This window comes from Rhamphochromis longiceps, linkage group LG23 (assembly GCF_057381845.1).
Source record: "Rhamphochromis longiceps isolate RC_006_pf linkage group LG23, R_longiceps_female_GT1.1, whole genome shotgun sequence".
NCBI classification, from domain to species: Eukaryota; Metazoa; Chordata; class Actinopteri; order Cichliformes; family Cichlidae; genus Rhamphochromis; species Rhamphochromis longiceps.
In genome coordinates this window covers 44,964,300-44,976,835 of record NC_140578.1, presented here as the reverse complement: position 1 = coordinate 44,976,835, position 12,536 = coordinate 44,964,300, and the positions used below count along the sequence as shown (strand labels likewise).

The window sequence follows — 12,536 nt, the reverse complement described above, 5'->3', positions numbered from 1 at the left end:
GAATAACTACTGAAGCTAATCCAGTATCAAAGCTCAGGAATCAGCAGCTCCCACCTCGTTTTCTTTCAACAACTATTTTTAGCTGCTGTGTTTTTGTGTTTCTGCAGACCTCAGACATCCTGCTGCTCTGGACAACTTTTTCATTCTTTTTTATCATTCTTTTGCTTTTCTTTTATTATTATGTTATATGTATTAATATGTGAAACACTTATTCTTTGTGTTTTTGCTTTGCTCCTGTCAAACTGCTTTAATAAAATCTGCTGCAGTCTAAACTGTGGACGTTCCCTTTTTAACCCTTTGTGAAACAATAAAGGTTTAAATCTGAGTATTCATCTATGTTAGTGTTTAATGGGTCTAATAGGTTGCTTTGGCCTTTCCCAGTAATATCTTCCCTTGCAGTCTGTGGTCCAGGCTTCTAAAACCATCCCAGGTTAACAAGAACTACAATCTAGAGGAGAGCTGCCATAACAGGTGTGACTGATGAGATCTGACCTGCAACGTTACTCAGGTTTGTTTGTATCAGGACAAGCAGGGAAGCCGCCTGGACGTCAAAGTAGTTAGAGCTGGGCGAGTGTCCTCACCCACATCGGCTTCACAACTCTGCATCATCTACTGAGTAAGACTCAGAGCATCAGAGATTAGAAGGTCTACAAAGAGCTGAACCAGACTTCCTGTATAAAGGTTTTAGTTCCACAGATCGACAGTGTCAGCACAACTAAAACGTGGAGACTGACCTCAGAGTTTCAATTTGATGTTGTGGATTCTCCAGAAGAACACACAGCTGCTTCACTCCTGAATCCTGCAGCTTGTGGGAGCTCAGGTCCACCACTATGGGATACGAAGGGTTGAGCTTCAGCACTGCTTCCAGATAATCACAGCTGATCTCTGACAAATCACAGCGCTCCAATCTGTATAGAGAATGAAAGATGTAAGTTTATTAGACAAAGTGCTTGAAATCATTCAGTGTTTCATCATCTGTTCAGAGCTGAAGAAGCTTCAGAATGTAGAAGTTTAGAAAATGGAAACTCCAAACAGCTGAAGCCAACAGGAAGCAGCTTCAAACAAACACAACAAGAGAAAAAACTCTGAATGTTTCACATTAAAGTCGTACATTTCTAACAAGAGTGTTTTAAAGACAGCGTCACTGATGATCATCTTCTGCCCAGTAAAACTTTGGTTTTCCTCATGTGAGTGTTAATGATGCACAAAGACTGTGAGTGCAAAGAGGGAGCGAGGAGGATGACAGAGAGATGGTACAGGAGCATCAAGAACCCGGCGAGGAAATGAGCAGAAGGACTTTGGAGCCTGTTGGATTGAAGCTTTCACAGAGACGTGTTTGACTGGACACCACCAGGACAGACTTTTAATCCCAGGATTTGGATGAGCTTTCTGTCTTTATGGTCACAAATGATGCTGTAACTCTGTGAATGTCCTGGAACTGTCAGCAGTGTGGTTACGTCCTTTTGACCTGAGTTTCCACAGCTCTTATAACAGCAGTGTACATTCAGACTGAGACACGCTTCAGTCTGTATGGACCTGTTTCTGTAGCTGCCACCATCATTCTACATGTTTGTACATCAGCTTATCAAATCCTGTCTGCTGTCTTCATTTATTACTCTTCACCTGCTTCACTGTCACTGTGTGGGCGGAGCAGCCTGAGCCCCGCCCACACAGTGACAGCTCCTCTCTAGAGCTTAACTTCTGCTTCATCTCCGCCTCTTTTCTTCATCCTCCACCTCTCTTTTCTCTTCTTCAGTGTTCTGCAGCCACAGAGTCTCACAGCCGTTACCACACCCATACCTGAGCAGCTAGCATTACCCAGCATGCCGTGCAGCAGTGTCAGTTTGTAAATGTGCAAGAATTCCTGCTCCAAACTGTTTCACAGAGTGCTGTGTGCCGTGACCTTTGACCTGCTAAAGACAGTCAGCTGTGGATTATTCATTGTTGTGTCTGATACTTAGAACTGTGAGGAAGAAGCTACACAGGTAATCAGGGTCCCCTCTCTCTGAATTAGGAAAGGTGGGCAGGCCACGTGTGGGCCGCGGGCCATACGTTGAGCATCACTGTTTGAAATGTGAACATTGTTCTGCTGCAGTCAATGGACTAAACCAGAGAAGAAGAAAACAGACTTTACCATGAAGATCCTCAGTGTGGATCAGTATAATATCAGCCTGATGTCTGCAGTTTAGTGTCAGCACAACTTTCACATCATATTCATCTCAGCACAACTAAAACATGCTGACTGACCTCAGAGTTTCAAATCGACATCGTGGACTCTCCAGGAAATCACACAGATGCTTCACTCCTGAACCCTTCAGGTTGCTGTAGGTTCCACTCAGGTCCACCTCTGTGGGATACGAGGGGTTGGACTTCAGTGCTGCTGCCAGATAATCAAGGCCAATATCTGACAAACCACAGCTCTTCAATCTGTATAAAGAATGAAAGATGTAAGTTTATTAGACAAAGTGCTTGAAATCATTCAGTGTTTCATCATCTGTTCAGAGCTGAAGAAGGTTCAGAATGTAGAAGTTTAGAAAATGGAAACTCCAAACAGCTGAAGCCAACAGGAAGCAGCTTAAAAACAAACACAACAAGAGGAAAAAACTCTGAATGTTTCACATTAAAGTCGTACATTTCTCATAAAAACAGGACAAAGACTTGAAAAAGTCGTGTTTTTCCTTCCAGGAACCACATGGCTTCACTTTTAAAGGTGAAGTGTGAAAGAAATGGACATATTTGAAGTCCAACACCTTTTTCCAGTCACATTATTAAAGCAGACAAACTACAAGCTCATTTTCATTCCAACAAGTCATCTTCTGACCTGGACTAACAACACTGGTCTCTATGTGCAGCTGGCTGTGAGACCAGTGCTCAGGGAGCGTCTACAAAGTGCAACACTGAAAGAACATCACACACTCATTTGCTTCCAGCACTTTCACACAATCATCTACTGTCATTATTCATGTTTGCAGTTCATGCTGTAACTCTGTGAATGTCCTGGAACTGTCAGCAGTGTGGTTACGTCCTTTTGACCTGAGTTTCCACAGCTCTTATAACAGCAGTGTACATTCACCTGCAGGCACACGCTGCCTCTGCTTCAGCTCTGTTTATGAAGCACAAACTGCAGGAACCAAACTCAGACTGGCTCATTTCAATCATGTCTGCTTACAAAGACACTTTGAAACTCTTATCAGTATGTTTCCTGTCCTACTAGGACGGATCAAACTCTGGACCTTTGTTGTGGATCAGTGAAGGATGCTTAGAAATCCCTCCTGCTGCCTGAGCTTGAACATCATCAGCACTTTAACACTGAGCAGAGGGACGTGGAAAAGGCCTTCTGTCTTTATCTGACTCAACTGTTTCCTTATGTGGGCTGAAGAAAACACCGTTGTAGACTGTATTTATATGAAACATGTATATTTAATGCATTTAATGTATTTGAACCATATTTAATGCATATTACAGGATGTAACAGCTGCATATGTGTCAACAATAATGGCTTTGATTTTGCCCCCTATGAACATTTCTGTAGCTCCGCCCCTGCAGCAAACGTGTGTGAGAGCAGCCACGGCCCGCTCCTCCATGGTTTCATTCACACTCATCTCATACTGAACACACACACTTTGTAGGAATCATCAGTACTTTGACTGTTTCTCAGGTTAGCTTCAGGTTAGCCATTTAGCATTTCTCCAGTCTGAGTCACAGAGCGTCACATGACGTGACAGAAGCTGATTGGTCAGCTGCAGTGATGGTGGTGGAGCAGCATTAATGATGATGCTGTAAAACAACAGGAACACGGGGATATCAGACTGTTAGTGGGTTTAGTCATTCCTGCTGCACTTTGTCCTTCTTATTGAAGTGACCTGCTGAGAGCTCACACTGTTCTCTGTAGAAATGATGTCAGTCTGACTCGTCACATGTTTGGAGGCGTGTTTGATGTTTGCTCTTCTGGAAACTCTCAGTATCAAATATGGAAGATGCAAAGGAGACACGCTTCAGTCTGTATGGACCCGTTTCTACATGTTTGTACATCAGCTTATCAAATCCTGTCTGCTGTCTTCATTTATTGCTCTTCACCTGCTTCACTGTCACTGTGTGGGCGGAGCTGCCTGAGCCCCGCTGTTAGGTTTTGTATTGTTGATTGTCATTTATGCTTAGAAATATTTAACCATATATTCTTAGAGGTGTATAATCAATTGTGTACTGATAGGATGTGTGATCTTTAGCAGGCTGCAAAGGCTTGGTGTGTATTCCACACTGGAATGCACGCCTACATCCTGGGAGCATGGGAAGAGGTCGTACCTTGTTTTATTGTTTTATGGCAGGATAAACGTGGCTGTATCTGTTTTATGCTAAGTGCCTTTTGTTTAGATGAACTGTTGGACTTCCAGACCAGCAGGTTTAGGGAAGTCATTTATGGGGTCACACTCTGACCCCCCCCCACACACACACAGTATTCTTTGTTCACATGTATACCTATGTAGACGTCATATGTTAATGACCCTATGCATATTCATGTAACCACAATAAAAGGAGTGCTATGGGGAACGACACTTGGCTCCAGGCAGGTCTCCCTCATGCATAACTTTCTGCTTCTTAATTCAGATCAAACTGAGCTTATTGTACTCGGCCCTGAAAAGCTTAGAAATATGGTATCTAAGCAGATTCTTACTCTGGATGGCATTACCTTGGCCTCCAGTAACGCTGTGAGGAACCTTGGAGTCATTTTTGACCAGGACATGTCCTTCAACGCACATATTAAACAAATATGTAAGACTGCTTTCTCCCATTTGTGCAACATCTCTAAAATTAGAAATATCCTGTCTCAGAGTGACGCTGAAAAACTAGTTCATGCATTTATTACTTCCAGGCTGGACGACTGTAATTCATTATTATCAGGATGTCCAAAAAACTCCCTGAAAACCTTCAGCTAATCCAAAATGCTGCAGCAAGAGTCCTGACAGGGACTAGAAAGAGAGAGCAGATTTCTCCTGTTTTGGCTTCCCTTCATTGGCTTCCTGTTAAATCCAGAATTGAATTCAAAATCCTGCTCCTCACATACAAGGTCTTAAATAATCAGGCCCCATCTTATCTTAATGACCTTGTAGTACCATATCACCCTATTAGAGCACTTCGCTCTCGCTCTGCAGGCCTACTTGTTGTTCCTAGAGTATTTAAAAGTAGAATGGGAGGCAGAGCCTTCAGTTTTCAGGCCCCTCTTCTGTGGAACCAGCTTCCAGTTTGGATTCGGGAGACAGACACTATCTCTACTTTTAAGATTAGGCTTCAAACTTTCCTTTTTGCTAAAGCATATAGTTAGGGCTGGACCAGGTGATCCTGAATCCTCCCTTAGTTATGCTGCAATAGACGTAGGCTGCCGGGGGACTCCCATGATGCATTGAGTTTTTCCTTTCCAGTCACCTTTCTCACTCACTATGTATTAACAGACCTCTCTGCATTGAATCATATCTGTTATTAACCTCTGTCTCTCTTCCACAGCATGTCTTCATCCTGTCTTCCTTCTCTCACCCCAACCAGCAGATGGCCCCGCCCCTCCCTGAGCCTGGTTCTGCCGGAGGTTTCTTCCTGTAAAAAGGGAGTTTTTCCTTCCCACTGTCGCCAAAGTGCTTGCTCATAGGGGGGTCATATGATTGTTGGGTTTTTCTCTGTATCTATGAAGCGCCTTGAGACGACTTTTGTTGTGATTTGGCGCTATATAAATAAAATTGAATTGAATTGAATTGAATGAGTAACAAGAAGAACTTTGCCTACTTCGTGTCTTGCTTGCTGTGTAATTATATTGTCTTCAACGTTCCAGCGAATAGGTTCAAGCTACAAACCTATCACCCACCCACACAGACACATCTCCTCTCTAGAGCTAAACTTCTGCTTCATCTCCGCCTCTTTTCTTCATCCTCCACTTCTCTTTTCTCTTCTTCAGTGTTCTGCAGCCACAGAGCCTCACAGCCGTTAGCACGCCCATACCTGAGCAGCTAGCATTACCCAGCATGCCGTGCAGCAGTGTCAGTTTGTAAATGTGCAAGAATTCCTGCTCCAAACTGTTTCACAGAGTGCTGTGTGCTGTGACCTTTGACCTGCTAAAGACAGTCAGCTGTGGATTATTCATTGTTGTGTCTGATACTTAGAACTGTGAGGAAGAAGCTACACAGTTAATCAGGGTCCCCTCTCTCTGAATCAGGAAAGGTGGGCAGGCCGCGTGTGGGCCGCGGGCCATACGTTGAGTATCACTGTTTGAAATGTGAACATTGTTCTGCTGCAGTCAATGGACTAAACCAGAGAAGAAGAAAACAGACTTTACCATGAAGATCCTCAGTGTGGATCAGTATAATATCAGCCTGATGTCTGCAGTTTAGTGTCAGCACAACTTTCACATCATATTCATCTCAGCACAACTAAAACATGCTGACTGACCTCAGAGTTTCAAATCGACATCGTGGATTCTCCAGGAAACCACACAGATGCTTCACTCCTGAATCCTTCAGGTTGCTGTAGGTTCCACTCAGGTCCACCTCTGTGGGATACGAGGGGTTGGACTTCAGTGCTGCTGCCAGATAATCAAGGCCAATATCTGACAAATCACAGCTCTTCAATCTGTATAGAGAATGAAAGATGTAAGTTTATTAGACAAAGTGCTTGAAATCATTCAGTGTTTCATCATCTGTTCAGAGCTGAAGAAGGTTCAGAATGTAGAAGTTTAGAAAATGGAAACTCCAAACAGCTGAAGCCAACAGGAAGCAGCTTCAAACAAACACAACAAGAGAAAAAACTCTGAATGTTTCACATTAAAGTCGAACATTTCTAACAAGAGGGTTTTAAAGACAGCGTCACTGATGATCATCTTCTGCCCAGTAAAACTTTGGTTTTCCTCATGTGAGTGTTAATGATGCACAGAGACTGTGAGTGCAAAGAGGGAGCGAGGAGGATGACAGAGAGATGGTACAGGAGCATCAAGAACCCGGCGAGGAAATGAGCAGAAGGACTTTGGAGCCTGTTGGACTGAAGCTTTCACAGAGACGTGTTTGACTGGACACCACCAGGACAGACTTTTAATCCCAGGATTTGGATGAGCTTTCTGTCTTTATGTTCACAAATGATGCTGTAACTCTGTGACTGTCCTGGAACTGTCAGCAGTGTGGTTACGTCCTTTTGACCTGAGTTTCCACAGCTCTTATAACAGCAGTGTACATTCACCTGCAGGCACACGCTGCCTCTGCTTCAGCTCTGTTTATGAAGCACAAACTGCAGGAACCAAACTCAGACTGGCTCATTTCAATCATGTCTGCTTACAAAGACACTTTGAAACTCTTATCAGTATGTTTCCTGTCCTACTAGGACGGATCAAACTCTGGACCTTTGTTGTGGATCAGTGAAGGATGCTTAGAAATCCCTCCTGCTGCCTGAGCTTGAACATCATCAGCACTTTAACACTGAGCAGATGGACGTGGAAAAGGCCTTCTGTCTTTATCTGACTCAACTGTTTCCTTATGTGGGCTGAAGAAAACACCGTTGTAGACTGTATTTATATGAAACATGTATATTTAATGCATTTAATGTATTTGAACCATATTTAATGCATATTACAGGATGTAACAGCTGCATATGTGTCAACAATAATGGCTTTGATTTTGCCCCCTATGAACATTTCTGTAGCTCCGCCCCTGCAGCAAACGTGTGTGAGAGCAGCCACGGCCCGCTCCTCCATGGTTTCGTTCACACTCATCTCATACTGAACACACACACTTTGTAGGAATCAAATCAAATCAAATCACTTTTATTGTCACATCACATGTGCAGGTACACTGGTACAGCACATGTGAGTGAAATTCTTGTGTGCGAGCTTCACAAGCAACAGAGGTGTGCAAAAATACAATAACGTAAACAAGCAGAATACAAGAATGGCTACATCTGAAACTAATAAATATATGTACAATATATAATAGTGTATGCATTTCTGGATGTGTATACTAAATATTTTCCTACGTGTGTGTGTGTGTGTGTGTGTGTGTGTGTGTGTGTGTGTGTGTACACATATTTTACAAATTAAATAGAGTAAACAATAAATATATAAAAATATACTGAGTTGAGACATGTGCAAAACAGTGGCATTACTGTACAGTATGTAGTGCATAATGTTGAAGTTCCAGTAGTGAAGGTGAGGTGTCTATGAAGTGTCCAGCAGTCTGATGGCCTGGTGGAAGAAGCTGTCTCTCAGTCTGCTGGTTGGGGACCGGATGCTGCAGAACCTCCTTCCTGATGGAAGCAGTCTGAACAGTTTATGGCTGGGGGGACTGGAGTCCTTGATGATCCTCCCCGCTTTCCTCAGGCACCGCTTCCTGTAGATGTCTTGGAGGGAGGGAAGCTCACCTCCAATTATCCGTTCAGAGCACCGCACTACTCGCTGGAGAGCTTTGCAGTTGTAGGCGGTGCTGTTGCCGTACCAGGTGGTGATGCATCCAGTGAGGATGCTCTCAATGGCACAGTGATAGAAGGTCCTGAGGATGCGGGGGCTCATGCCGAATCTTTTCAGCCTCCTGAGAAAGAAGAGGCGCTGCTGCGCCTTCTTCACTGTTTTGTTTATGTGTACTGACCACGTAAGATCCTCAGCCAGATGTACTCCAAGGAACCGGAAGCTGCTCACTCTCCACAGCAGCGCCGTTGATGGTGATGGGGGTGTGTACTTCTCTGCACCTCCGGAAGTCCACTATCAACTCCTTTGTCTTTGCGACGTTGAGGGTGAGATGGTTGTCTTGACACCAGTGGGTCAGGGCGCTGACCTCCTCCCTGTAAGCCGTCTCATCACCATTGGTGATAAGACCCACCACTGTAGTGTCGTCCGCAAACTTCACAATGATGTTGGAGTTGTTAGTGGCTGTGCAGTCATAGGTGTAGAGTGAGTACAGGAGAGGGCTCAGTACACACCCCTGTGGTGCACCAGTGTTCAGTGTGATGGGGGATGAGGTGATGCTGCCCAGTCTGACCACCTGGCGTCTGTCAGACAGGAAGTTAAGGATCCAGCTGCAGAGGGAGCTGCTCAGTCCTAGATCCTGCAGTTTCCTGTCCAGCTTCGAGGGAACGATGGTATTGAATGCTGAGCTGTAATCTACAAACAGCATTCTCACATACGTGTCTCTCTTCTCCAGGTGTGACAGGGCAGTGTGTAGTGTCAGGGCTATGGCATCATCAGTGGACCTGTTGTGGCGGTACGCAAACTGTAGAGGGTCCAGTGAGTCGGGTAGTGCAGAGCAGATGAAGTCCCTGACCAGCTTCTCGAAGCATTTGCTCACGATGGGGGTCAGGGCTACAGGTCGCCAGTCGTTCAATGAGGAGATGGTGGAGGATTTGGGTACAGGGACGATGGTGGCCATTTTGAAGCAGGCTGGGACTACAGACAGAGAGAGGGAAAGGTTGAAGATGTGTGTGAACACTCCAGCCAGCTGAGCCGCTCATGACTTGAGGACGCGGCCGGGAATCCCGTCCGGACCAGTAGCTTTGCGTGCGTTCACCTTCCTGAAGCACTTCCGCACATCCTCCTCAGACACAGCATGCGCACTGACGTCATCCGCGGTGCGCACACTGTCCGGTCTCATGGTGTTCGCTGTGTCGAATCTAGCGTAGAATACGTTTAGATCCTCACACAGAGAGGCCGTGGTCTGTGGTGTGCTGGTTTTCCCTCTAAAGTCTGTGATCGTGTTTAGTCCCTGCCACATACTCCGAGGGTTGTCAAACTGTTGCTCCACCCTGTCCCTGTACTCACGTTTGGCTGCTTTGATCGTCTTCCGGAGTTGGTAATGTGCGTGTTTGTAGTCCGATGTGTTCGCGGAGGCAAAGGCGGTGTTCCGTTCCGCCAGTACCGCGCGAACATCTCCGTTAATCCAGGGTTTTTGATTTGGGAAGGATTTAACTGTTATGGATGGGACGACATCTTCCACGCATTTCCTGATAAATCCACAGACTGAGTCTGTGTACTCATCAATGTTCCTAGCAGCCACGTGAAACATTTCCCAGTCCGCGTGATCAAAACAGTCCCGCAGCGCAGACTCCGATTGGTCCGTCCAACAGTGCACCGCCCTCCGGGTTGGAGCTTCCTGTTTCAGCTTCTGCCTGTAGGCGGGCAGGAGCAGGATGGAGCGGTGATCTGATTGGCCGAATGGGGCGCGGGGGAGGGCTTTGTACGCATCCCGGAAAGAGGTGTAGCAGTGGTCAAGTAGCCGGTTTCCACGTGTGTTAAAAAGGATGTGTTGGTGGAGTTTGGGTGAGACTTTCTTCAGGTTTCCCTTATTAAAGTCTCCGGCTGTGATAAACGCTGCCTCTGGGTGTGCGGTTTCCTCACTGCTGATCGCGCTGTACAGTTCCCTGAGTGCTCGGTCAGTGTCGGCTTGTGGGGGAATGTAAACAGCCGTAATAATCACTGCTGTAAATTCCCTCGGTAGCCAGAATGGCCGGCACTTAATCATCAGGTACTCCAGATCCGGTGAGCAGAAGGATTTGACCGGGTGCACGTTCGCATAATCACACCATCTGTTGTTGATCATGAAACATACACCACCGCCTCTGCTTTTCCCAGTAAGATCCTGTGACCTGTCCGCGCGATGCATGGAGAACCCCGGTAGTTGTATTCCGGAGTCCGGTACCTTGTCCGATAGCCAGGTTTCTGTGAGGCAGATCACGCAGCAGTCTCGCTTCTCTCGCTGGAATGAGATCCGTGCCCGAAGCTCGCACAGCTTGTTCTCCAGAGACTGCATATTAGCCAGTAATAAACTGGGTAACGGTGGTCTGTTAGTGCGCCGTCTCAGTCGAACAAGAATGCCAGATCTTCTCCCTCTGCGTCGGCATTTGCGGCCTCCAGGGCCAGAGAACAAAGGCGTCTCAGGTGAGATGAATGGGGGGTCTGCAAACGGAGCGTCCGTGTTGCAAAACTTGAACTCCGGAAAGTTATAAGAAAGACCGTCTTTTATGTCCAGTAAGGTTTGTCGGTCGTACACGTACTACTTCGTGTCTTGCTTGCTGTGTAATTATATTGTCTTCAACGTTCCAGCGAATAGGTTCAAGCTACAAACCTATCACCCGCCCACACAGAAACATCTCCTCTCTAGAGCTAAACTTCTGCTTCATCTCCGCCTCTTTTCTTCATCCTCCACTTCTCTTTTTTCTTCTTCAGTGTTCTGCAGCCACAGAGCCTCACAGCCGTTACCACACCCATACCTGAGCAGCTAGCATTACCCAGCATGCCATGCAGCAGTGTCAGTTTGTAAATGTGCAAGAATTCCTGCTTCAAACTGTTTCACAGAGTGCTGTGTGCCGTGACCTTTGACCTGCTAAAGACAGTCAGCTGTGGATTATTCATTGTTGTGTCTGATACTTAGAACTGTGAGGAAGAAGCTACACAGTTAATCAGGGTCCCCTCTCTCTGAATCAGGAAAGGTGGGCAGGCCGCGTGTGGGCCGCGGGCCATACGTTGAGTATCACTGTTTGAAATGTGAACATTGTTCTGCTGCAGTCAATGGACTAAACCAGAGAAGAAGAAAACAGACTTTACCATGAAGATCCTCAGTGTGGATCAGTATAATATCAGCCTGATGTCTGCAGTTTAGTGTCAGCACAACTTTCACATCATATTCATCTCAGCACAACTAAAACATGCTGACTGACCTCAGAGTTTCAAATCGACATCGTGGACTCTCCAGGAAACCACACAGATGCTTCACTCCTGTGTCCTTCAGGTTGCTGTAGGTTCCACTCAGGTCCACCTCTGTGGGATACGAGGGGTTGGACTTCAGTGCTGCTGCCAGATAATCAAGGCCAATATCTGACAAACCACAGCTCTTCAATCTGTATAGAGAATGAAAGATGTAAGTTTATTAGACAAAGTGCTTGAAATCATTCAGTGTTTCATCATCTGTTCAGAGCTGAAGAAGGTTCAGAATGTAGAAGTTTAGAAAATGGAAACTCCAAACAGCTGAAGCCAACAGGAAGCAGCTTCAAACAAACACAACAAGAGAAAAAACTCTGAATGTTTCACATTAAAGTCGAACATTTCTAACAAGAGTGTTTTAAAGACAGCGTCACTGATGATCATCTTCTGCCCAGTAAAACTTTGGTTTTCCACATGTGAGTGTTAATGATGCACAAAGACTGTGAGTGCAAAGAGGGAGCGAGGAGGATGACAGAGAGATGGTACAGGAGCATCAAGAACCCGGCGAGGAAATGAGCAGAAGGACTTTGGAGCCTGTTGGACTGAAGCTTTCACAGAGACGTATTTGACTGGACACCACCAGGACAGACTTTTAATCCCAGCATTTGGATGAGCTTTCTGTCTTTATGTTCACAAATGATGCTGTAACTCTGTGACTGTCCTGGAACTGTCAGCAGTGTGGTTACGTCCTTTTGACCTGAGTTTCCACAGCTCTTATAACAGCAGTGTACATTCACCTGCAGGCACACGCTGCCTCTGCTTCAGCTCTGTTTATGAAGCACAAACTGCAGGAACCAAACTCAGACTGGCTCATTTCAATCAT

The 12,536-nt window shown here is 45.7% G+C and overlaps 1 protein-coding gene across 1 annotated transcript in view; it reads right to left on the bottom strand.

The window, feature by feature from the left end:
- LOC146642816 (ribonuclease inhibitor-like) overlaps positions 1 to 12,536 on the bottom strand; it is a 191,849-nt gene extending 179,313 nt beyond the window's left edge. The window contains exons 1-4 of the mRNA XM_085399324.1: positions 12,451 to 12,536; positions 11,671 to 11,850; positions 6,433 to 6,612; positions 2,248 to 2,427 (exon numbers count right to left, since the gene is read on the bottom strand). Coding sequence (XP_085255450.1) covers positions 2,248 to 2,427; positions 6,433 to 6,612; positions 11,671 to 11,850; positions 12,451 to 12,536 — 626 coding nt within the window. The remainder of the gene's footprint in view (positions 1 to 2,247; positions 2,428 to 6,432; positions 6,613 to 11,670; positions 11,851 to 12,450) is intronic.